General features: G+C 32.7%; 1 protein-coding gene across 1 annotated transcript in view; it reads right to left on the minus strand.

Annotated features, from left to right (window-relative positions):
• Positions 1–23,977, minus strand: part of LOC148281989 (uncharacterized) — a 108,109-nt gene that overhangs the window by 43,582 nt on the left and 40,550 nt on the right. The window contains exons 25-35 of the mRNA XM_088225804.1: positions 22,085–22,196; positions 19,798–20,063; positions 16,893–17,090; positions 15,399–15,581; positions 14,224–14,322; positions 10,090–10,242; positions 8,849–9,055; positions 7,401–7,559; positions 6,497–6,738; positions 2,664–2,778; positions 777–947 (exon numbers count right to left, since the gene is read on the minus strand). Of these exons, the coding sequence (XP_088081930.1) occupies positions 777–947; positions 2,664–2,778; positions 6,497–6,738; positions 7,401–7,559; positions 8,849–9,055; positions 10,090–10,242; positions 14,224–14,322; positions 15,399–15,581; positions 16,893–17,090; positions 19,798–20,063; positions 22,085–22,196 (1,905 nt within the window). The remainder of the gene's footprint in view (positions 1–776; positions 948–2,663; positions 2,779–6,496; positions 6,739–7,400; positions 7,560–8,848; positions 9,056–10,089; positions 10,243–14,223; positions 14,323–15,398; positions 15,582–16,892; positions 17,091–19,797; positions 20,064–22,084; positions 22,197–23,977) is intronic.

The raw sequence follows: 23,977 nt of genomic DNA on the forward strand, positions 1-23,977 counted from the left end.
GAATATGAACGCAGATACTAAAATAATATTAAAATTCCCGAATTCCTCACAAGTCATGGTTAAAATAACTTTGTCTTCCAAAGGTGTCAAAAATTACAATAATCTCCCCAATTAATTAAAAACTATTTAAATAAATCTTCTTCTTTTCCACATGCGCTCCTAAGTGGAGCATGCGGACATCACCAGTTGTCTCCAGGAGACCCTATCGCCAGCCAGCATTTTTGCTTCTTCCCACGTCAATCCAGCGCCACTTAATTCCGCCAAATAAAGTCTAAAGATCGTCATTGACGGCCCTCCAGGATGGAGTGACTTTAGTCTATACTCGGTCAAAACGAAATGCCGATTGTTCAACTCTTGTATTATGCCAGTACTCCTATATGGGTGCGAATCTTGGCACCTTACCAAAGCTCAAAACACCAAACTTCTGAGTTTTGAGAGTAAGTGCTTGAGAAGAATAAAAGGTATAAGGTGGTTCGATTTTATCTATGAATTTATTTTTGAAGTCCGAGAACGGACGCCGCAGCCTCCTATAACGAGCGCCTTGAAGATGCGGCGGTGGACCTGGCTTGGATACGTGCTGCGATGCCTCAGAAGAACCAAACCCAAGTTGCCTCTTCTTTAAAAACTAATATATCTATTAATAAATGGTAAATCTGCATAAAATTTTAATTAGTATGAATGTTTTATTATTTTCTCTTTATATTTATGTATCCGATATTTTTGTTTTTTTTTTCATGTTTTTTCTAGAGTTCTTTTGAAATATTCAATACTGATACCTTTGCAGAGAATTCGTTGTACATCTTGCCTATTTGCCAATTCAAGTGAAGGGTAAACTGAATAGCTCCGATGAGAGACGCTGTTAGACCAAATTTTCCAGCAGCATCCGATGTCTTTATTCGCACTGAATATGTCTCTCCTCCTCCAACAGGTTTCAAGGTTGCGACAAGCTGAAATTCATTGCAAACAAATTTATTAAACGTAAGAGACTTGAATTGCAATTGATAAATGCTTTATTTAAAAAAATTAGAGCGAATTGGCAATGAATGAAAGTAAGTCAAAAGTAATGGTATTTAAAAGGGGAAGTGAGGTTACTGACTGCATAATAAATGTATACAAGGAATGTCTTGAACAAGAAGAAGAATTTGTGTATCTGAGAAGCATGTTTTCAAGAGATGGAAGAGTAGAAAAAAATGTTGAAAGGAGAGTGAATGCTTACAGCAAAATGAACAGAGCACTAAGCACAATAATTGCTAATAAAAATATGTCGATCGAAGCTAAACTGGCAGTGCACAACGGAGTTTTAGTCTCAAAACTTATGTATGTAATTGAAACATGGAACTGGCAGAGGAAGGATGAACGCCGAGTGAACGCGGTTGAAATGCAATCTCTTAGACGAATGTGTGGAAAAATCAATGTATGACAGGGTTATGAATTATGATATCAGGCAGGAATGTAAATCTGAGTCAAGTATAATTGATAAGATTAAAAAAAGGTATCTGAGATGGTTTGGTCACGTAGAACAAATGGACGATGAAAGAATGGTAAAACAAGTATATATGGCAAAAATGAATGGTAACGTGAGATGAGGACGACCAAGAAAGACGTGGCATGATCAGATAAAACAAAATCTTAAGTCTGGTCATGTCAAAAGTAGATAGAACCGACGGGCATACATGACAAGATGTACGAATGTGGAAGAAGCTTGGAATGTATGCCAGGATAGACGTGTGTGGCGGTCCATTCTCTCTGCCTACCCCTACGGGGAAATGGCGTAATGGTAGTAGTAGTAAAAAATGTATTGAAGATCGTGCCATTGAGTATTGTCCATCGCTAGTGACTACTTTTTCCTATCTTTCTGGCACCATACGAATATCATCTTGAAAGAACGACTCTTTTGAGGTAATCTACGAATCGAGCTATTTCTTGGCATCTTCATAAAAATAGAAGTGCTGCTCAGTCGAGCCATGAGTCATCGATCGGGACAAGTGGTGTACTTAAAATGTAATTTTTTTTTTAAACTTAAGTGGTAATTTTATTCAAAATTGTAAATTCTATATCGGATTGCCCAAAACCGTTACCTCTCATCAACTTCAGGGTGCCTGGGCCCCGAGTACACTGGGAATTTAACAGAGTTATCTTCGACTGCCTTTAAAGAAAAACCGGCATTTGTGTACGAAAATGAGCATATAACCTATAATTGAACATATTTAAAAGAAAAAAAAATGTATGCATATTCTGCTTTTCATACAGAAACCTTAATTTTACTTTGTAGATAAAATTGAAGTAAACCAATGTTGAAGAACATCCTCATCGCATCAAAGGTAGGTCCATTCCCGTGCTCCTTTCCTTTATTTAAATACTCACTCAAATAATGACTTTGTTCAAAATTGAATGATATTCGGTTTTACAGTCTGCTATTCGTTAACAGCAACAAAGTCAATACTTGCAATTATTGATATTTTCAAAAGATGATTTTTTTGCCCGTTAATTTCATATTTATTTATTAAATTTATTTTTACTTATTATATACGCCCAGACGGCTTTTACATGACAGGTACAAAATTAAAATGTAAGCGTTTAATAATATAGCAAGTAAATACTTGTATATATATAGTTATCTATTAAATATTATTATATTAATAATGGATTTTGTTATTTGTTACCTCTTTGGGATTTATTCCCGTTATTTTTCCATTGACATTGTATGTTTTGGCATCCGTTTGCAGAGTTCCAACAATTGTTTCATTCTCCACTATATCATATGTGAGGTTAAGATTTCTGTAATCAACAAACAAATTAAATGAAGGAATTTTAATTATAATTAAAAATTTAATGAAATAAAAAAAATACACAACTCTTTTACACTTTCCCTTTACCAGATACACAAATTCTTCTACTTCTTCAAGACATTTGTTGTTTACGTTTAAGTGACCTCACTTCCGCTTTCCATCATCACTAATTTGCTCAGGCATACATCATACATCATATATTCTAAAGACTATTTGTTGCGAATCCTCTTTGCTGCTTGCTAAAAAAACTGCATCATCAGCGTACAATGAACAGCTTTGTATACGTTGTATCTTTAATCTTCGCAAATTTGACCACATAACCGCACGCAACTACACTGGATCAGTATCAAGCATAGAAGAAACATTCAAATTCTATCACTTCTTTACAATATTTTGAATAATCTCACTTCGCCGGTTTATCTGAGAGAGCTCTTCCAACCTCTATCACAACATGGACTAGCTCTTCACTCTAGTAACGAGAGAACCCTTTTAATACCCTTTTACAGCTCTAATTTTCTTGTCTCCTTTTTCACTGTTGTAGCTGATCAATTGTGGAATAATCTACCCACTCATGTTAGAGACTTCTTTATTTACATTTGAATCAAGATTGAAATGTCACCATCTAAAAGTTTAAGTTGTTTCTATTCTATCACCTCTCCCCTTCTTTCTTCATAGTATGGTGTAAATTCTTTAGTTAATTTTTGTTTTTAATTTATATGTACAATTATAAGTGTAAATTTTTCATTTAATTTTTATTTTAAATTGTTATTTAAAGTTATAAAATTTTGTTAAAATATGTCCATGTACTTGTCATTCTCTCAAACTGGACAGTTTATGTAGGAAGGAAAAAATTTCCTTAAGGCAATATACCCACCCTTACATGTTTCGTACAAAATGATCAATTTTCGCTCTAATACCCATATATTATATCTTTTTCATTCAGTTGTTCATGTATAGATTAAACAACCATGGTAACACCACACATCCCTGTTTTACTGTCAATTAACTCTTACACACGCTGAACTCTCCTGATAAAGAGATGCTATCGCTCGAATAAGTCGCGGCCTCCGTGGTGTAGTGGTCAAGACGCTTGACTCACGCACGGAAGGTTGCGGGTTCGATTCCCGGTGAGAACACAAAAAAATAAAATGTGATTTTTTCAAGCCTGGGTGCTCTGTGATGTAATTCACCACTGTAATTAGGCCTCCTGGCCTGTTGTGGTGCAAAAAAAAAAGTAAAAATGTAATGTAAAAGTCTGTTCCTTATATCTAATTTTTTAGTCTATTACACTGTACAGCATGTACATATATTTAATTTTTTATCTATACATTTACCTTAATACTATTTATATTATAAGGCCTATAATTTTTTTAAACATAAACTTTACATTTAATAAGGAAACATAGTGGAGCAGATATTTAAAGATTGGTTTTGTCAAATGACAATCCATTTTACTTCTACCTATCTCCACTATCCATGTACCCTCAAACCTTGATGAAATATTTATTTCATAAAATAATCCAAAGGCCCTAATTTAATTATGTTATACGTTTGTCAGAAACCATTTGGAATACGCATCTCAGATATGGAATCCCCAGTATGCCATATATATAACAAGAATAGAAAATATTCAAAACAAATTTATGAAGTACCTAAAATACAAAACCGGTATTTCTTATGTATCAACTCTCACTGCCTCCACCTTCCATGGAATCACTTCTCTACAATACCGCAGAGTGTGTGCGGACCAACTACTGCTTTACAAAATTATGACTGGAATAGTTGACTGTACAGAAATACTTAGTTTAATAACAATACATGTGCCAGCCAAGATTTGTAGACGGTACCACCTGTTTCATGTACCAATAAGTAAAACATAGTGTGTTAAAAATGCTTTTTTTCGTAGGACTTTTTCAGTGTACAATACAAAATTTAAAGATAAAGATTACACAAACATCACTCTTGTCAGATTTAAAATTAACACTAAAAATGCATTATGTAACTAAGTAGACATTATAATAATAAATATGTACATCTCCCTTCCCCTCCTTATCCTCTATTCAAGCATCCTTGTCCCAATCCCGCCCAATTTACAATAACTTACTGTTCTTTAAAAAAAAAAAAATTGTTGAAAAATATTTACGAGTACATGAAAATAACATTTTTGTTTGTATAAACTTATATGTATTTATTTAATATGTAATATATTTTCTTTACTAACTTTGTATATTTTGTGGAAATCTGTTATTAGTTCTGAGTTTATACACTATATCTGTTTGTTTACTATAAATATGTATGTAGAACTGTTGATTTCCCAAATAAAATAAAATGTCCTAGCAATTACCAAGGTCTGAATTTTTTTGAAGTTATTTTTTAACTAACATCATACTTTTTTTTAAATAATCTTATTGTAGGAAAGAAAAATTATTAAAAAAAGCAAATTTGAGTTTTGAGTAAATGACAGTATTGTCGAAACTGATATAACCGTTTATTTGTATTATGTCCATTTAATTGAATTCACAAAAAATAGGAGTTGGATAGTGAAGAAGTTCAGGGCTACGGAAAATTTGATATATTTTTTTTATAGGGCGATGTTTTTTGAAAATGTACGAAAAAAAATGATTTGAATAAAAACGAACTACTTTGAACGACGTCACTGGTTCACCAAAATCAACCAATGATATTGTGATAGATTTTCAGTTAACGGAAAGTCAATTCACCGATCTGCAGAACTCACCGAGGAGAACTTGTGACGTCACGTGCGGGTTAATTTCAAAATTACTCAACATTAAAAAATCATAGCTCTGACAATGCGATACATTAAACAGAAAATAATTGGGGATTAGTTTCATAGTTGATAGAGTTAAAAAAAAAAAAAACGACTGAACTTCCTTATTATTCTTCATGGGAGAATGCTGTCGAAATGCGATCTCTTAGGCGAATGTGTGGTAAAACTATGTAAGATAGATGCACAAATGTTGAGATCCGTACATTATGTAAGGCTGAGATAGGCATTATCGATAAAACCAAGAAAGGAGCTCTGCGTTGGTTTGGACATGTACATAGAGCGAATGAATAGCGAAAGAACGGCGAAAAATATTTACAGTGCGAATGTTGATGCACGCAGAAATATAGGAAGACCGAGAAAGACATGGCATGACCAAATACAACAAATACTTAAAGGCGGACATGTCAAAAGCCGGAATAATCGGCGCGCGTGCATGAAAAGATGTATGAATGTAGAGGAAGCAAGATATGTTTGCAAATATAAAGTGACGTGGCGTTCTATCATCTCTGCCTACCCTTTCGGGGAAACGGCGTGATGGTTTGTTGTTGTTGTTGGATTTAAAAGCAAAAAAAATATCTTATTAAATAGTCTTATGTCATTTATAATTAAAATTCAACAATGTTTGAGCATGTCCAAATGCTTGCAGACTGGCTGGATTTCCTCCCTAGGGAGTTGTTCATATTTAAATTTATTTCAACAGAGAGGGAAAACATTTTTAAGAAGGGAATATGGAAGTCTAGGCATTTAAAGGGCTTGTGACCTGTCATTGGCTGGTTTAAGTGGCCACTTTACACACTGTGTAACATTCACCATTTTGCCCATGTTTAAACATCCACATTTCCTCAACTCTTCACCTCAAAAATGTTTTCTCTTTCTGTTGAAATAAATTTATATAATTAAAATTAAAAGACAATCTCACCTAAATCCCCTGTTAGGTGTAGACACGATGATGGAAGTATGTCTCCCCTTCTTCTCGGCCGCAATGGAGTACACAGCATCCCTGGAACCTAACTTGCCATCTGCTTTCAGGACGCTATGGGAGTCCTGAATGCTCATGGCAAGGTTCATATCGGAAGGTGGAATCACCGGCAGGAGAGACACTTGGACCTTGGCCCTCAAGTTATCCGTGAGAGACTTGCGCCAGCTGACTTCAGACAAGAACTGGAATAAAGAGGATCAAAAGTTCAATAATATCATCATTCCATGTCCGCTTCCTAGTTGGAGCAAATGGTGTCCACAAAGATCTTCCAGACTGTAATTGAATGTAGCAACATGTGGTTCATATGGAATGATTACGCGTAAATGTCATTGGTCGAGACCTCTTGCATGGTAGGCAAACGCGCTGATCATTAAAACCACGAGACCGACGAGGCCACGAGTATTCTATAGTCGCGAAAAACTTTAATTGGGCACATACATTATATTATAATGTGAAATGTTTGTAAATTTTCTGTTGTTTTTCCAAATAATAATAATAAAAAAAACAGCAATTTTTGTTAGTATATAAGGAAACTTTGTAAATATTTAAGTGGGTTTGATAATGTCCCAACAAGACAAAATGGGTCACATTATACATTCATGTATATAATTTATTTTTTTTAGAATTTTTATTAAATGTATTTTATTTTGGATACATTACCAAATTTTAACATAAAATATTGCCGTGTCGAATAATCATTGAATCGATATTTCATGTCGACCTTCCCAAGAATCGAACGGCTGGCAAGCGTCAACCACTTAGCTACGAGGCGGACTTATCTCCACTCGGCTTAGAATAGAAATATAGAATAATAGAAAATATAGAACGTTAAGATTAAACTTACAAAGTTATTTTGTTTCCCCTGTTTTACTTGAAGGCCACAAACTAGTGTGTTCTCAACATCTGAGAAGTCTTTCTTGAAGTCCACCTTGACACTGTATGGTTCTATGTACGGAGATGTGAGATTCAGAGTACCCGTTGTTGCCATAAATGTTTCATCCAGCTGAAATTTGAAAATTCTGTTAAAAATTTCAAATACGTAGTAGGGAGATATTAGTGGTGATCGCGCCACATACTTGTTAGCAGACAAACCCTTGAAATGCTGGTTCGCGAAATGCGTTATCCTTTATTTGCTTTGCCACGGAACCCTAAATTCAATGACTGCAATAAACTACCTTGTTCTGGGTTTTGGCACCTTTATTGTCTGGAACTACTGTCGCGGCAGTCAGAATCAGATCTTGTGGTCAGGAAGGAAGGGCACTTGCCAATTACACAACACAGTGGATTTAATGGGTTATTGATCGTAAAAATAACTTATTTGCGATCGCGGTGAGAATATCAAAGCACATGTACACACGATCAGTTCAGTTGTTAATCTGGCGACGGGACAATAATTGGTACCTGCGGTAGGCAATTGCAACATCTTAACCAGGGCGCAGTAGGTAGCAAATAAATTTGAATGCCTTATCCTAGTAAATATGCTATGATATATAGGTACATAGGTATGTGTTTACAAATATAGTAAATGTGGCGTAACCAAGTGGGTATATTTTTTTTATAAATGTTTGCCCATACCGTACACCGCAACTGAAAGTATCCTTGGAAATGTCTACTTACAAGAAAAAATAGCCATTATCGAACAAAAAAGATGCTCTAAGGAATTAGGTATTTATGGCATTAATTTGCGAAAATACGAAAATCAAGAAGTGTATTAAATATAATGTAAACCGTATTTTGTAAGATTAAAGACAACAGAAAAGTGATTTGTTCTCTGACTGGGATAAAATTGATTGAACATTACATCATATAAATAAGACCTCAAAACGTCCATGTATATAGCTGAACTATGGAACAATTGTACGCAAGCAGAGTAGAATAAATTAAGCGTCACCTATAACAATGCATAGAGGAAATTATTTGGACTGCCTAGGCACTGCAGTGCCTCCGAAATGTTTACAGCTGGACGGGTAAACAAACACCTTTGCTGCCCTACTTCGTCCAAGAGCCTGGAGCCTATGGAAACGTCTGAAAAGCACGCAAAACAACATGCTTCTTCAAGCCACTGCAGGATGGATCCATTCACCCCTGTTCTAGCGATAGCTGGAGATAATTCCATAATAAGTCCATTTTGAGTTTAAAAAAGTTGAAGAAGACGGTTTAAAATCCAAATGCGATATCTCGTCAATAGATGCATCAATCACAGAGGGATATATTTCTTCTTAGGGAAAGTTTGCGGATCGTTGCTGAACCTAGTGGGAAGTAGACCACTGGCTATTTAATTTAATAACTTACCTCTATCTGTCCTTTAGCAGCTAATTGGCAGGATGGAAGATGGATGTCTGCAGAAACCACTGTTATAGCTTCATCTAGGTGGATGATAAGTTTGCTATTGAGGAAACGTAGAGCTTCCAATTGGCTGACGACCTCTACACTACCAGTCTTGATAGAATAGGCTTCATTTTCACCAACTTCGTGCTCGTAGAAAGCTTTCAGGGAGTTCTACAATAAATAAAACATATTTACTAATCAAATTTTGGATTCTTGATGGATTTTGGTCAATGCAGACAAATATTTATTGTAAAACAAATTTGTTTTTAACTACTTCTATTTTTCTTCCAAAACTACACAAGCTTCTTTATCAAAGTATACTTAACCTATGAATCTTATCCTTCTTCATTTCAACAGTGATTACTAAATATAATCAAAAAAATATACATCGAAACATATGGAGCTAATAAGTCAAGTCTTTTTGTCATGCAAATACGATACGATATTTAAAACTAGACAGGAGTGGACCAAAGGAAATATTGTTTGTTTGTTTTTTTTCTTCTTGCGAATCGAATATTTTTTACTTTCAAAAATTTCTAAGTTGTCTAATCTAAAATGTTCATTGTCTCTATTGTAATATGTTAATATTAACAGCTCCCCAGGGAGTTGACTCCAGTCCTTATCTACAAAAATTTTGACAAACTTAAAATATTTTTGATAAATCCACCTGGTCCATGAAGAAGTATAGAAATTTAAAAAAATTCAGGCGTTGTCTAGTATGTGAATGTTGCACAGTGTGTAAAGTGGCCACTTAAACCAGCCAATGACAGGTCATAAGCCCTGTAGATGCCTAGGCTTCTATATTACCTTCTCTAAAATGTTCTTCATCTCTGTTGTAATACGTTAATGTTCAATCAATTTAATTTACAAAAAAAACTATCACACAATACTGTCTAGTTTCAGACCTATCGTCCTAGTGAGAACAGAAATTTGAAGGACAGGACAATGGACCGAAGTATTGTCCTAGAGATAGACAGGCAGGTTATTTCAGGACGGCAATTGCTATCCCTCGCTACCACGCGCGTCGTCGAGTGTCTATTTTCAGTGTTCAGCATTTGAACTTTGGTCGAATTTATATATCCTAGTCCCGTGCGTGGTCAAGGCAGGAGCTGGAGCAGGACAGTATTGTCCTTTCTATTGTATTGTCCTCGTGTGAACTCTGCTTAGTACTGAAAATTATTGTTACCTACTAAAAATTATATTACCTCTATCCAATAAGATCCATTTCCATACAACAATGTGATAGTAGCGTTGAATTTCTCTTTCCCTAGCATCTCTAGAGTCTGGTGAAACTCTACAAGCTTCAAATAATCGAAAGGCGTTTCCAGATATAGCTGATTACTCATGGTTGTAAAATCCTGAAACATTAACAAATTTTATGAGAATATGGAAGTTTTGTGGTTTTTTGTGTTTATTGACTATTGATTAGACTAAGTCGTTTCGTATTATCAAAAAAAATTGTAAATTTGATATTACTCCGCCAGTGACGTCACAAATTATAGTCTGTGAGTTCTGCTAATTAATGGCTTCCCAGAAACCGGAATGAAATAACATATCAAACTCTTGTTCCTTAGGTTTTATATTTATTTATTTGACAAATTGAGGCCTGCATTAGTTTTCGGGCTGTTTAACCCATTCCGTAATTCAAACTGTAAATATAAGTTAGAAGTTAATTAATAGAAAACAGATAGCTGCTAAACTGCCGATATGCACACCAACCGCATCGTATCTTGGTCATTTTTGCAAATTATTGAATAAAGCAGGCAGCATTCAAGTGCAAAGGGTTAATATTTATATTTTTTCAACTTAAAGTATCAATTTAAATTGCTTTATTTATATAATTTTAAATGACATATTGGGTGAACCATCTTCTAGGAATTAAACAAACAACATGTGTTTGCACATGTACGATATTGCGACAGTGACTACCCAAAATCTACAAAAGCTACCTTTCTGATATTTTTATATGTTATGTTATCCATAGTGTTGAAACGGTGCTCTGTTAGTTTTTTATTGTTTACTTTTTGGCATGAACACTTTACAAATTTACTATTATGCTTCATGTTTGTTTTTGTAAATTTATTGATAATTTTAAGTTGCTAGAATTTCATTCGTCCATGCACTTTGTAGCTGCAAGATGATTAGTAATCTAGCTTCAAAAGGTAAATGTTATCAACTATCAAATATCCTAATTTAGTAAATGAAGTCTAGAATTCCAACCGTCCATGCGCTCAGTAGCTGCAAGAATTGTTGTAATCCAACTTCTATTTTTACAAATTTGTTTTTTATTTCATTTTTTTAAATATCACTAAAATTCTAAAGTTTGGTGTTAAATAAAAATTTAAAAATGTAAATAGGGGCTAGATTTCTTATTGTATATGCGCTCTGTAGCTGCCAGACATGCTGTAATCTAGCTCCTATATATCATAATTGGAGACGAGGAACAAGAATCCCAACTGCCTATGCGCTTTGTAGCTGCAAGACGTGGTGGGATAATTATTTATTGTACAGCGCCCTTGAGGTGATTTTCACAAAAACGGCGCTATATAAATTATCCAAATATACACAATGTTATATATGTACAGAAAAATAGATCCATATTATCCGCAGAAGCCGTATTGATCAATAGAATTGTCCTATTAATGGGTAAATTATGACTTGCATTTATCCGGCTTCTGAGTGTGTAAAACAGTGCACGAGATCTTGCTCTAGTATAATTATTGGGAACATACAAACTGATCTCTTTCAGTGTATTTGGATTATATATACTTTCAGAAATCAGCTTATAGAAATGTTTCCCAAAAAAAGTTTGACCACGAGATTCGAGAGTGTTGTATTCTGCATGCACCGTTTCGTATTCGAATATCTTCTTCTCAAAAATAAAGTTATATTCATCAGGCTATATTTCTTCTCCCAGAAGTATTGATTAAGTGGACGTCCGTTTTTCACTCGCAACCAGGGTCACCTTGGCTTCTTATATATTTTATCTCGATATTGGATAATATTTGTGGAACAGTTTTACAGCGTGACGGCATTTTTACTCAATGACCACGACATGTGACATGCGAGTGATAAAAAAAGAACTAAAATAACAGTCGAGTGCGATTTGTATATAGTCAAAACATTACGGCTGATCGTTCGGTCAGCCAAAATGCATTGCGTCTAAAGCTATGTTTTAATTACATTTGTCATTTTAGTGAATAAAATAATATTTTTTTGCTGTCTTAGAAAAGGGTTACTAAGTTATGTTTGACAGTTGAAGCAACTTTATATTACTGTAATATTTTTTCTGTGTATATGCAGTAAAACCTCATTTCGACGTTCCTTGATTTCCCACTTCCTGGTTTTTTATACCGAAATGTTCAGGTTCTATTTTTCTTTTTACATTCTCATACAAATATTACCCCAATTAATGTTTTTTACATTTTTCATCTCCCCGGATTTACGTTAAAAAAATTTCGTAATCCATTTTATGTGTCATAAAAGCCAAAATTATATCGTAAAAACGGTGCCGCGGTCCACGCGTTACCACATGTGCCACGCGAATGAATAATAAAAGCACGTTAACAGCTTATATATGATAAATTATGGTATTGTTTGAAAAAACACAAAATATTTTTTTGTGAAATCATCGAAAATATGTAAAAAAATGATAATAATCTCCAACCATCACAGATTTATTTGATTTGATTTGATTTGATTTGATTTGATTTGATTTGATTTCATTTGATTTGATTTGATTTGATTTGATTTTATTTTATTTTATTTTATTTTATTAGATTTGATTTGATTTTATTTTATTTTATTTAATTTCATTTTATTTAATTTTATTTATTTATTTTTTTTTTTTTTGTTTTATTTTGTTTTATTTTATTTTATTTTGTTTTATTTTTTTTTATTTTATTTTATTTTATTTTATTTTATTTTATTTTAGTTTATTTTATTTTGTTTTATTTTATTTTATTTTATTTTATTTTATTTTATTTTATTTTATTTTATTTTATTTTATTTTATTTTATTTTATTTTATTTTATTTTATTTTATTTTATTTTATTTTATTTTATTTTATTTTATTTTATTTTATTTTATTTTATTTTATTTTATTTTATTTTATTTTATTTTATTTTATTTTATTTTATTTTATTTTATTTTATTTTATTTTATTTTATTTTATTTTATTTTATTTTATTTTATTTTATTTTATTTTATTTTATTTTATTTTATTTTATTTTATTTTATTTGTTTTTATTTTATTTTATTTTATTTTATTTTATTTTATTTTATTTTATTTTATTTTATTTTATTTTTTTATAGTAATACATATTTATAGTAAACAAACAAATCTATACTCAGAACTCATAACAGGTTTCCACAAAGTATACAAAGTTAGTAAAGAAAATATATTACATATCAAATAAATACATATAAATATTATGTATCTTTTTTGGGTGATACCGTGTATGTTGGATTTGATCCGACGTTTCGGCTACCATTGCAGGAGCCCTATCACTACATATGACAAAAACGAATAGATATGTGCCTACTGCCGGCTGCGACACAGTACAAATTACTAGTACATAAACATAATTATTCTTTCCTACAAAACTAGAAATGTGCCTACTGCTGACTGTGACACGGTACAAATTACTAGTACATAAACACATACATTTCTTTATAAAACACACAGTTTTCCCTGAAGATGGCTCCTGCAATGGTAGCCGAAACGCCGGATCAAATCCAACATACACGGTATCACCCAAAAAAGATACATAATATTGATAACAGTGACCGTGAAAACCTTCGCACCTATTTAAATACATATAAGTTTATAAATATAAAAATGTTATTTTCATGTACTCGTAAATATTTTTCAATAATAAAAGAATTTTTAAATATTTTTTAAGAACAGTAAGTTATTGTAAATTGGGCGGGATTAGGACAAGAATGCTTGAAGAGAGGATAAGGAGGGGAAGGAAGATGTACATATTTATTATTATAATGTCTACCAAGTTACATAATGCATTTTTAGTGTAAATTTTAAATCTGACAGAGTGATATTTATGTAATCTATATTTTTAAATTTTGTATTGTATATCTTTATACTATTTTTCTGGAAGTATGTTTACACAATGATGTAGCAAATTAATTATATTTTTATTAATTTACATTTTTTTTCTCCACACATTTCCCTTTTCTTCACTTTAGCGATTTTATCAGTTTCCTCCTTGGAAAAATCAAAAGGGTTTCACTGTTTTAAGATAAACTAATATACTAAAGAAATGACAGTAATGAAATCAATCAACGATAATTATTAGAGTTAATACATTTAAAAAACTTACATGCAAAATAAACTTGTCCTTTAGCACGATGGCAGTAAGATTGGGGAGATTCAAATTGGCTAATATTCTGAAAATCTCTTCTTGATTATCGCCCTCATTCTGGAACATAAAACATCATGTATGTACAATACATTTATATTATATTATGTAATAAAAGATAGATCTTTATCAGCTTGGACGTGGAATGGTATTCAAATACTGTGCATTAATACTGTAATAAAAAACATCTACATAAATATTAAACAATATACAGGTAGTCGTCTACTTACGACTTACCACAATCTGAGCTCAGTAGACCGTTTTAAAGTGGTCCGAGCATTTTTCAAGACCTTTTTGTAGACTTCGAGATGTCTACAAAAAGGAAAATGACAATTTCTCAACTCGCAGAAAGGGACAAACAAAACAAAAACAAAAACATAGCAAACTCCGATAATTGAAAGTGGCAATACACAAGTCTTAGTGATTGTAAGAACAGAAAACAAATAAAATCTCAACAAAAATAAACCATAGAATTCCATAAGCCGACTTGTTGTGTCGTGTTGTGTGTGTGTGTGTGTGTGTGTCAGTGAGTGAGAGAGTATCACAAAAAGTGTAATGATGTAAGTGGGGATAATTACGGTTAAGAATTTTATCAGAATATAATTTTTAAAAGATGTTGCACTCTAGTAAGATGTCGATGTCGAGAGTAGTTATTTTTTATATTTTTTTATAAGCCAATCAACAGGCTTAAGTAAGCCCTAATAGATTGGCATTAATAAGTAATACTTAATCTAAACATGCTTAAAATCTACTTAAATTAACAAAGTGTATAATTAACAAAAGGTATGTATATAGCATAATCTAGGCGGAAATAACAAGTGTGACACTGCGAGTCAGGAAAGACAACACCGCTTGCTTCTTAAATGCCTGCCCTTGCTGTAGGAACACATCGACAGTACCTATATATATATATATATATATATATATATATATATATATATATATATATATGATTGTACAAGGTCAGGGCTAGATTAATGGGTGAATTTGTAGCTGCATTTGTATTGTATTTAGGTATGTAAAACAGTTTGGTGTGTCTTGTCCGCCAAGGTGGAATATTTAAATTAATCGTGGAGAGTAGGTCTGGGCAGTCAATTTGGTAGTTTTTCTTACATTAAATAAATATAAAAACTAACCTTTCTTAGCTGAGCATCAAATTTAACAGTGGGATAGTACAAGGTGTCCACCACAGCGTAGATGTCCGTAGAAAAGTCTTCTATGAGCTGGTCTCTCCCTTTCTTCACTATGCCCAAATACTTTTCCTCTATTATCTTTAAGAGTCCTTTTCCATTGTCTCTTATCAATATAGCAATACCCAACTAGAGAACATAACAATTAATCATAAATACATCATCGAGTAAACCGTAAAATCATTTTAATACTTTCTTGAAAACGGTTGGTCATTTTTCTAACACCCTTTCAGGCAAATTTTTTTTTCAACCTTTAAGAGCTCGAACGTGAAAAAAATCAGCGAGTTCTTGCGGGAGGGTACCAGGAATACCCCTGCTAAAATGCTATGAATACTACTTTTTAAAAAAGTCATCACAATTTTTATGTAAGTGATTATATAACGTCGTCGTCATCGTCATTTTTTTTTCGATTCTAATTTTGCATAGGGCACTGCATACCAAATGTAGCGTCACTTGATGATTTTTGTTACAGGAAGGTAAGATGATCAATCTCAAGCTTCCTGTTTTTAAAAATACATTTTAAAATAAATATTTCATGTCAGCCATGTCAGGACCCGAGAGCGCTTGCATAGTAGGCAAACACACTGACCACTACAATAGTCGGCCTCGTGGATCTTTAAAAATAGCATTATTTTATTTTATTTATTAAAAGAAAACAAAACCACGAGGCCGAGTGAAAAAACTACAAAAACTATTTCATAATATTTCTAGTTTTCTGGGAAATTATTTTTTTTTCTTCTTAAAATACTGTTGCGAGAGGATGCTGTATGATATCACGCATGTATGACTCTCATTGTACCACATTGAACAGCACTGATATAATGTCGCGCCACCCATTAGTGTAGAGGCACAGCGGGTAGTTGGGAGAGGAAATGCATGTAAAGCACTAAATTCGGATTTTTGTGGTTATGGCTGGAAAAAAGTCACCAAATAGCAAAAAGCACACACAAAAACTGATCAATGTATCAAAAATTATTAAACAATAGAGAGATGAATAGTAATGTTTGCTGTTTGCACGGGAAAAGCGAAGGCAACTATGAATGAATATTTAAAGAATTCGTCATAAAAATATTTTAATAATTTTGATACATTCTTAACATTATTATGCAGAAAAAGAAATAAATATACTGGTAAAAAAAATGGAAAAAAAATATGCTACCTGGTGCACTCTAGACCCTCCTTAGGACCGAAATGGTTAACAGACACCCTTTTCTCTTTTCTCACCTACCATCCAAGAGCTCTCGAGTTCGATTCCCGATATGGATGACATGAAATAACCCGGTTCAGTGATTAGTCTTACGCTTCGCGTGTCAGTTCAGGAACAAGAAAATATTGCAATTTGAAAAACCTTGAAAATCAACATTTCACGTACACCCTGCCAGTAACCGATCCCAGGACCCCAAGAATTTTCCTAACCTATGTATAATTTGAGTTCATTACCTTTAATTTAGAGAGTCTAATAGAAACTTCAGTGTCAAGTCCCCTTTTGTAAATATTTTTAAAAACAAGCCCATTTTCTTGAAACCCTTGGAGAGGAGTGAACACTTTGTAGAGGTATTGGAAGTCAGCAACACAATTATAGTGCCATATTCCAGTGAAACCAAACGTAAACTTTTCCCAACCAAGTCGAAGATCAATCTAAAAGAAAAATAAACAGTATTTATAAGTATAATACCTTCTATTGGACAGGAGCAACAACTTTTGGACAAAGGGATTTTGAGTATTAATCAATAAAATCTATAATCTACTTCCACTATCTGTTAAAACAATTAGTAACGAGAAAATGTTTAAAAAGGCTATAAAAAATGAATAGTGGAGCAAGGTAGAAGTAAAATGGATTGTCTCATTCGCCCATACCAATGCTGAATCAACTGCTCCACAAGTGTATAGCTTATGTTAGGTTTTTGTTATTTTCATTGTGTGTTTTGTAATATAAATAATATAGATGAACATAAATACCTTGTTTTTAAAACTGTCTGAATCTTCGTTTTTTTTTAAGTTTGTCTTCTTTGTTTATTCTCAAATGTAATTTAAAAAAAGTATATTGTTAAGTGTCCTCGGCACGGGAAACCCCAGTGAGGTTAGATTATTTTTATTATTAATTATAGTTTGTAAGCAAAAAATATGAATAAATAAATAATAAAAATAGTCTGGGCAAGCTTACAGTCCTTTGTTAGGGAGTTGGTTTTTTTGAGGAGCTTATTGTGGTTGACTGTATCATATGCTGCTGTAAGTTCCACGAAGGCTACGCTAGTCACTTTCCCCTTCTTAAAACCATCCTCTATATGCTGTACAAGCTTTATTGTATTTTGATCAATATAGTATGATATTCGGTTTAGGATAAGTCGTTCAAGCACCTTAATTAGTTGGCATGTAAGAAAGACCGGTCGAAAGTTTTTCGGGCCAGCGGGATTCTTTCCAGGTTTTAGAAGTGCCACAACACGCAATCACCCACGGCACAATCCAGGACGACAGCCACCTACTATTTAATTGTGGCAAATTACAAGATGATATTCGTCGCCGTGTATTGGAGTGGCAGGCTATGATCCAACCGGACACGTTTTTTATTTTTTTTGGTTTTTATTTTTATTTTTATTATTAACAAAACACATAGGACATATTGTACTCCCTGGAGTTATTAAAAAAAACTTATTTAGTACCGTTCATATAAAGAAAACATTTTTGTGACAATACATAAAATCCTACATAGTTAATACATCCGAAATATTAAGAAAACATTATGTAAAAAACATAAAACACAGTACTTTACACCATCTATATAAATTACATTAATAACTATCACTATGAAAACGATTTAAAATATTAGATTCGTATTGTAATTGTGAATATCGTGACCAAATATGTACTTAAAATTTGAGTGAGCAGAAAAATTTATGATATTCAAAATAGTATTGGTTATGTCATGCAGTGGCATCACCTTGAAAGAAAGTATTTTTGTCTGTCGGTAGATATCCTTGACTTGCGAATCCCATTTCAGTCCAAGAATGTTTCTAAGAGCTCTGTTCTGAAGAAATTGTGTTTCCGAGATCTGATTTTTGCTGGTGAAACCCCATATACACGATAGATAGGATAGGTGGGAATATATCATAGCGCAGTAGACGGCAATCAAAACGGAATGAGGAAGCAAGCCACGAAGTCTATGCAATACGCCAGTTACGGGTGCTATTATTTAGTAAGTAAGTACGATACAATAGAGAAATATCACATACTACAAATACCGATAAAATATAATTTAAAAAGGATTTAGAAAAATTAATAGTATTTTCAAAATCAATATGGATATTGTTGAGAAATGTTTTCATACATAACTTTAAAAAAGAATTAATTTAAAAATATTTCCTTATGAAAACGCGACATGTTTAGCCTTGATAATTGTGACGGTGAGAATTCGTGACGATGTTCTATTTAAATTTAAACGGTCACAAACGAAATTCAAAATTTACATGAATCGTGACGTATTAGGGGCGTGGCCAATGCAACGACTGTTTTCGCGGGAATTCAAAATTATCAATTAAAAAAAATATGTATGCTACCTACTAATAAGTAGTAAATCATTTTTTTATTCGACAGTATTTCAAAGACCGTTTATGAATAAGGAATGGATCCAGGAGACCATCACCAGGACATTATGTGAGATAATTTATTTTATTTTATCTCATTTTATTCAAACAATTATTAAATTACTATTTTATTTTTATTATATTTTTTTACAAGTCAATTATTTCGATTTATTTTTGTTTTGTACTTTAGTTTAAATTTTTTAGGAAGTTTCGTTCAGTTAAAAATGTTGTTAATATAAGGTACTCGGAAAAATCATTTTTGTTTGTCTTGGAAAAGGGATGTTCGATGACTGATTTTGGTTTATTACCTTTATGAGTCCAATCACCATTGTTGCAAAGTCCAAGAACAATGGCGCGTGATAACTACTTTTAACCACAGTGTGGATATCTGTTAAGAATATTCCATCTTTCCTGCATTCTGCTTTAAAATTATAGCGTTGGAAACTGAAAAATGGGCACTGAAATAACATATGTTCGATACTCTGTGAAAAAATATCATCGCATGGACAATAGTCCTCATTCCTTTATTTAAACCTATATAGGTAACTTCTCATAGCTCCGTGTACGGTAAAAATTTGGGCCATTTTGAAAGTACTTTGGTGATGACGACGGAAGTTTGCTGCATCAGCCAGCATTGGGAAAAAACATTTTAGTGATTTTTCCCGTAGAAGAAGCGTGGTAATGATTCTCCCAACGCTGCTGCGTATTTTGTTTTATACAGCGTTTAGACAATGTTAACCATAGAACTAAATAACCAAGCTAACCTCTTCCGAGTTCCGCTTCGCCGTGAACATGGTATCCTGCAGGAAGTCCACGGGCAGAGCCACGTGCGCGAAGATGTGGAAGTCGCGGAAAGAGTCCAGTCGCAGAAGCAGCTCTGCACCAGCCGTCATGTTGGGAGTCTCCAGCACCGCCACTATGTGGCGTTCCGTATCCAGCAGCCCGAGGCGGCCGGAGACGAGGGTCTGCAGCGGGAGCGGAGTCGTCACGTTGAAGGTTAGCATGTTGTTGGTGATGCGACGGATGTGGCCTAAGTAAGGGATATTTAGTAAATAGATCACCATAGCTTGGGTAAACATTTTTTTTGTTCTGAATCTATTCCTGGGTTCCGATTATAATTGGAAGTAAACAGAGTTATTTTCGACTGTCTTTAAAGTAAAACCGATATTTGTGTACGAAAATTAGTATATTTGCATGAATATTTACAGTATCTTCGTCGGTAACCTATAATTGAACATGTTAAGACGAAACAATTGTATGCATATTCTGCTTTTCATACAGAAAACTTAATTTAATTTTGTGGAAAAAATTTAAGATAAATGTTAACTTCCCAAATCGGGCCCCTGGGTCCGTACTCTAATGAGAAGACAAAAATTATCTTCAATTTTACTACAAAATTAAATAAAATTTTCTGTCTGAAAAACATGAAATGTTTACTTTTTTTCCTAAACATGTTTAATTACAGGTTACCGACGAAGATATTTCGAATATCGATCTTAGTTTATACCATCTCGATATGTACCGATGAAGATACCGTTTATAATCGCGGTCCTGGGTACGTAATCTGATGGGAAGTTAAAATTTATCTTCAATATAACTACAAAGTAAAATTAAATTTTCTGTCTGAAAAACATGACATGTTTACTTTTTTTTCTAAACATTTTCAATTACAGGTTACCGACAAAGATATTTCGAATTTTCATACATATTTTCGTACATAAATATCGATTTTAGTTTATACCGTCTCGATATGTACCGATGAAGATACTGTTTTTAATCGCGGCCCTGGGTACCTATTCTGATGGGAAGTTAAAATTTATTTTCAATTTTACCACAAAGTAAAATTAAGTTTTCTGTATGAAAAATATGACATGTTTACAATTTTTTTTTCTAAACATGTTCAATTACAGGTAAAATATCGATGTAAGTTTATCTTTTTAACATGTATCGATGAAGATAGCATTCATAATCACGGCGCTGGGCCAGTATAACAATTGGAAGTTAGAATTAATCTTCAATTTTATCCACAAACTCAAATTAAGTTTTTTGTATGAAAAATAAAGCAAACATTTTTTTTAACATGCATAATCGGTTATTGACGATGATACTTTAAATTTTCATACACATTTTCATACATAAATATCGATTTTATTTTATAGACAGTCGAAGATAATTCTAATAACTTCCGATTGTAATTGTTCACCTGCAATTCATCTTATGGGTATAACTACTTAATATAAAAATCTAGTTATTTTAGAACTAAATTGTTAGTTCGTGGACAAAGAATGGATTGCACATCTTAAATAACAGCTCCCCAGGGAGTTGAATCCAGTACTTGTCTACAAAAATTTGTATAAACTCAAAATATTGTTGATAAATCCACCTGGTCCATGAAGAAGTATCGAAATTTTAAAAAATACAATTTTCTGACGTTGCCTATTATGTAGGTGAAATAATTCAATTAGATGCATCTCAATCACATAAATAAAGGTTTCAGCTCTTTAACTTCACAAACATCAACAGATGAAAGAATTGAAGGAATACAGATGTTCAAATATGGGCAGAATGGTGAATGTTACACAGTGTGTAAAGTGGCCACTCAAACCAGCCAATGACAGGTCGTAAGCCCTAGAGATGCCTAGATTTATATATTACCTTCTCAAAGTTGTTGTAATATGTTAAGATCAGTGTTTTGGTTTGGGTCTCCTTGGGTAATCTTGCTGGGGGGTCGCAGGCAATAGAAAGTAAGACCCTTGTGCATGTAAGGGTTGTCCACTAAAAGCTTGTGGTTTCAAATCGGCACGTTGCTTTTAAGTTTTTGTGCGTGCAACAAATATGGTAAAAGTGTATTTGCATGTTACTTTAATTGGTGTCCTGACAAAGAGGCGGGTATGTCTCCAAACCGTTAGACGTAGAAAAGTCGGTAGTGGTTGTATACAAATATTTTATAACATTCAACAAAATGTTTGATCGCAAAATTAACGCTTTAAATATTAAAAATATTAATTTATTTATGCACCTGAAATATAATAAAAAGTACAACGAACTTACCATCAACTGTGATTGTATAAACTTTATCTTCTAAGTCAAGATATGTCAGACCTTGTACATCTCTTTTTTGACTGAACATAAATTTTGTCACGAGAAGACCCGTTCTGTAACCCTATAGAAAAAAAAACACTTTAATTCGATAAAAAAACGTTTAAAAATCGCTGCCCTAGTTCTTCTACATAATATGTTGAATATACCATTTTGCAAGATACATTTTTTGTTTTAAAGTCATGTGGGGACCATAGAGTGAGAGACGAGGATGTGTTGTTGTCTATGGTCGCAGTGCCCAATGGACCCATATAAAGGCACGGAACACATCACTCGCCCTTCTTATTCTATTCTTCTATTTTCTTGTGTAATAAACCAAAAATTGTAAGTAATTTAAATTATTTTATTTATTTATTCCTTGAGGTTAAATCCGTTAAATACGTTAAATTCATTAAATACATTCAATCAAATATTTAAAATGAACTAACAAATAACTACTATCTAGTTGGGTATAATAATAAAATACCTTTACAAAATGGGATCACGTCGGGGTCACCATTTTGTAGAGATATTTTATGAATATACTCTACTAGATAGTAGTTCTTTGTTAGTTCATGTAAAACATATGATTGAATGGATTCAATGAGTTTGAAGGATTTAACCTTAAGGAATAAAAAAATAAAATAATTCAAGTTATTTTTGGTTTATTACACCCGAAAATACAGAGATTAAACAAAGAATACTTTAAAGTGAGTTAGAATACTGGTAAAGACAAAGAAGGGCGAGTGACGTGTTACGCGCCCTTATATAGGTCCATTGGGCACTGCGACCATAGACAACTACACATAATCGTCTCTCACTCTCTGGTCCCCACAGGCAAATAAGTAAAATCAGTAAGTGGAGATTGACACTAAAAAATGCTGTAAATACTATTTAATAACAGAAAAAAAAATCTTTGACCTAATAAGATAATGAACATATTGGCAATCATAACTCAATTTTGCTAAAACGGTTTATTGAAAATACAAGAACTAGGGCAGCAAAATGTCTTCATTGGAGACCCGTAGAACAGAGTTGGACCTTACATTGGTATTTTTAAAATACTGAACTTAATAAGTGACGTCCTTTACAATCAATCTCCTTCTATATTTTCTCCCGTGTAACTAGAAACAACAATATGTTTCATGACAAATCTTCCAAATCTAACTATGGCTTTGAACTAGTAAACTCTTCCAGGGCCCCGATTACAATGGGAAGTTAACAGAGTTATCTTCGACTGTCTATAAAGAAAAACCGATATTTGTGTATGAAAATGAGTATATTTGCATGAATATTTACAGTATCTTCGTCGGTAACCTATAATTAAACATGTTTAGAAGAAAAAATGTATGCATATTCTGCTTTTCATACAGAAAACTTACTTTATTTTGTAGATAAAATTGAAGATAAATGTTAACTTCCCACTGTAATCGGGGCCTAGGGCCCCACATTTTCAGTTTTTTTCTCGAAATATAATTTTTAAACTTTTCTCTATGTTTGAAAATGTTTTTCTTTATGGCTTTTCCATATTTATTATTTATTTATTTACTAACGAACTTAGTCCATTAAAAAAATTTCAAATACAAATCTTTTTAATACATATAGGCACACTTGAAATAAAATACAAATAAATATTTAAATATATTTTTTAATATGCTTACATGTCTTCTTGCCCATACTGATTATCGTGGTTTCAGATGTGACAAGAACACCTGTATAATATTTTTGGTTATTTATGTGTATTTACTTATTACAATTGATATAGTTATGCAATTTTATCATTTTTATTTTGTATTCATGTATATACTCGTATATATTACATATGTAAATGCATATTTTCTCTCTTAATATTTATGTTCAATGTAT

Source organism: Micrasema longulum, unplaced genomic scaffold, assembly GCF_059751315.1.
Source record: "Micrasema longulum isolate JH-2025_06_02 unplaced genomic scaffold, ASM5975131v1 h1tg000387l, whole genome shotgun sequence".
Classification (NCBI taxonomy): Eukaryota; Metazoa; Arthropoda; class Insecta; order Trichoptera; family Brachycentridae; genus Micrasema; species Micrasema longulum.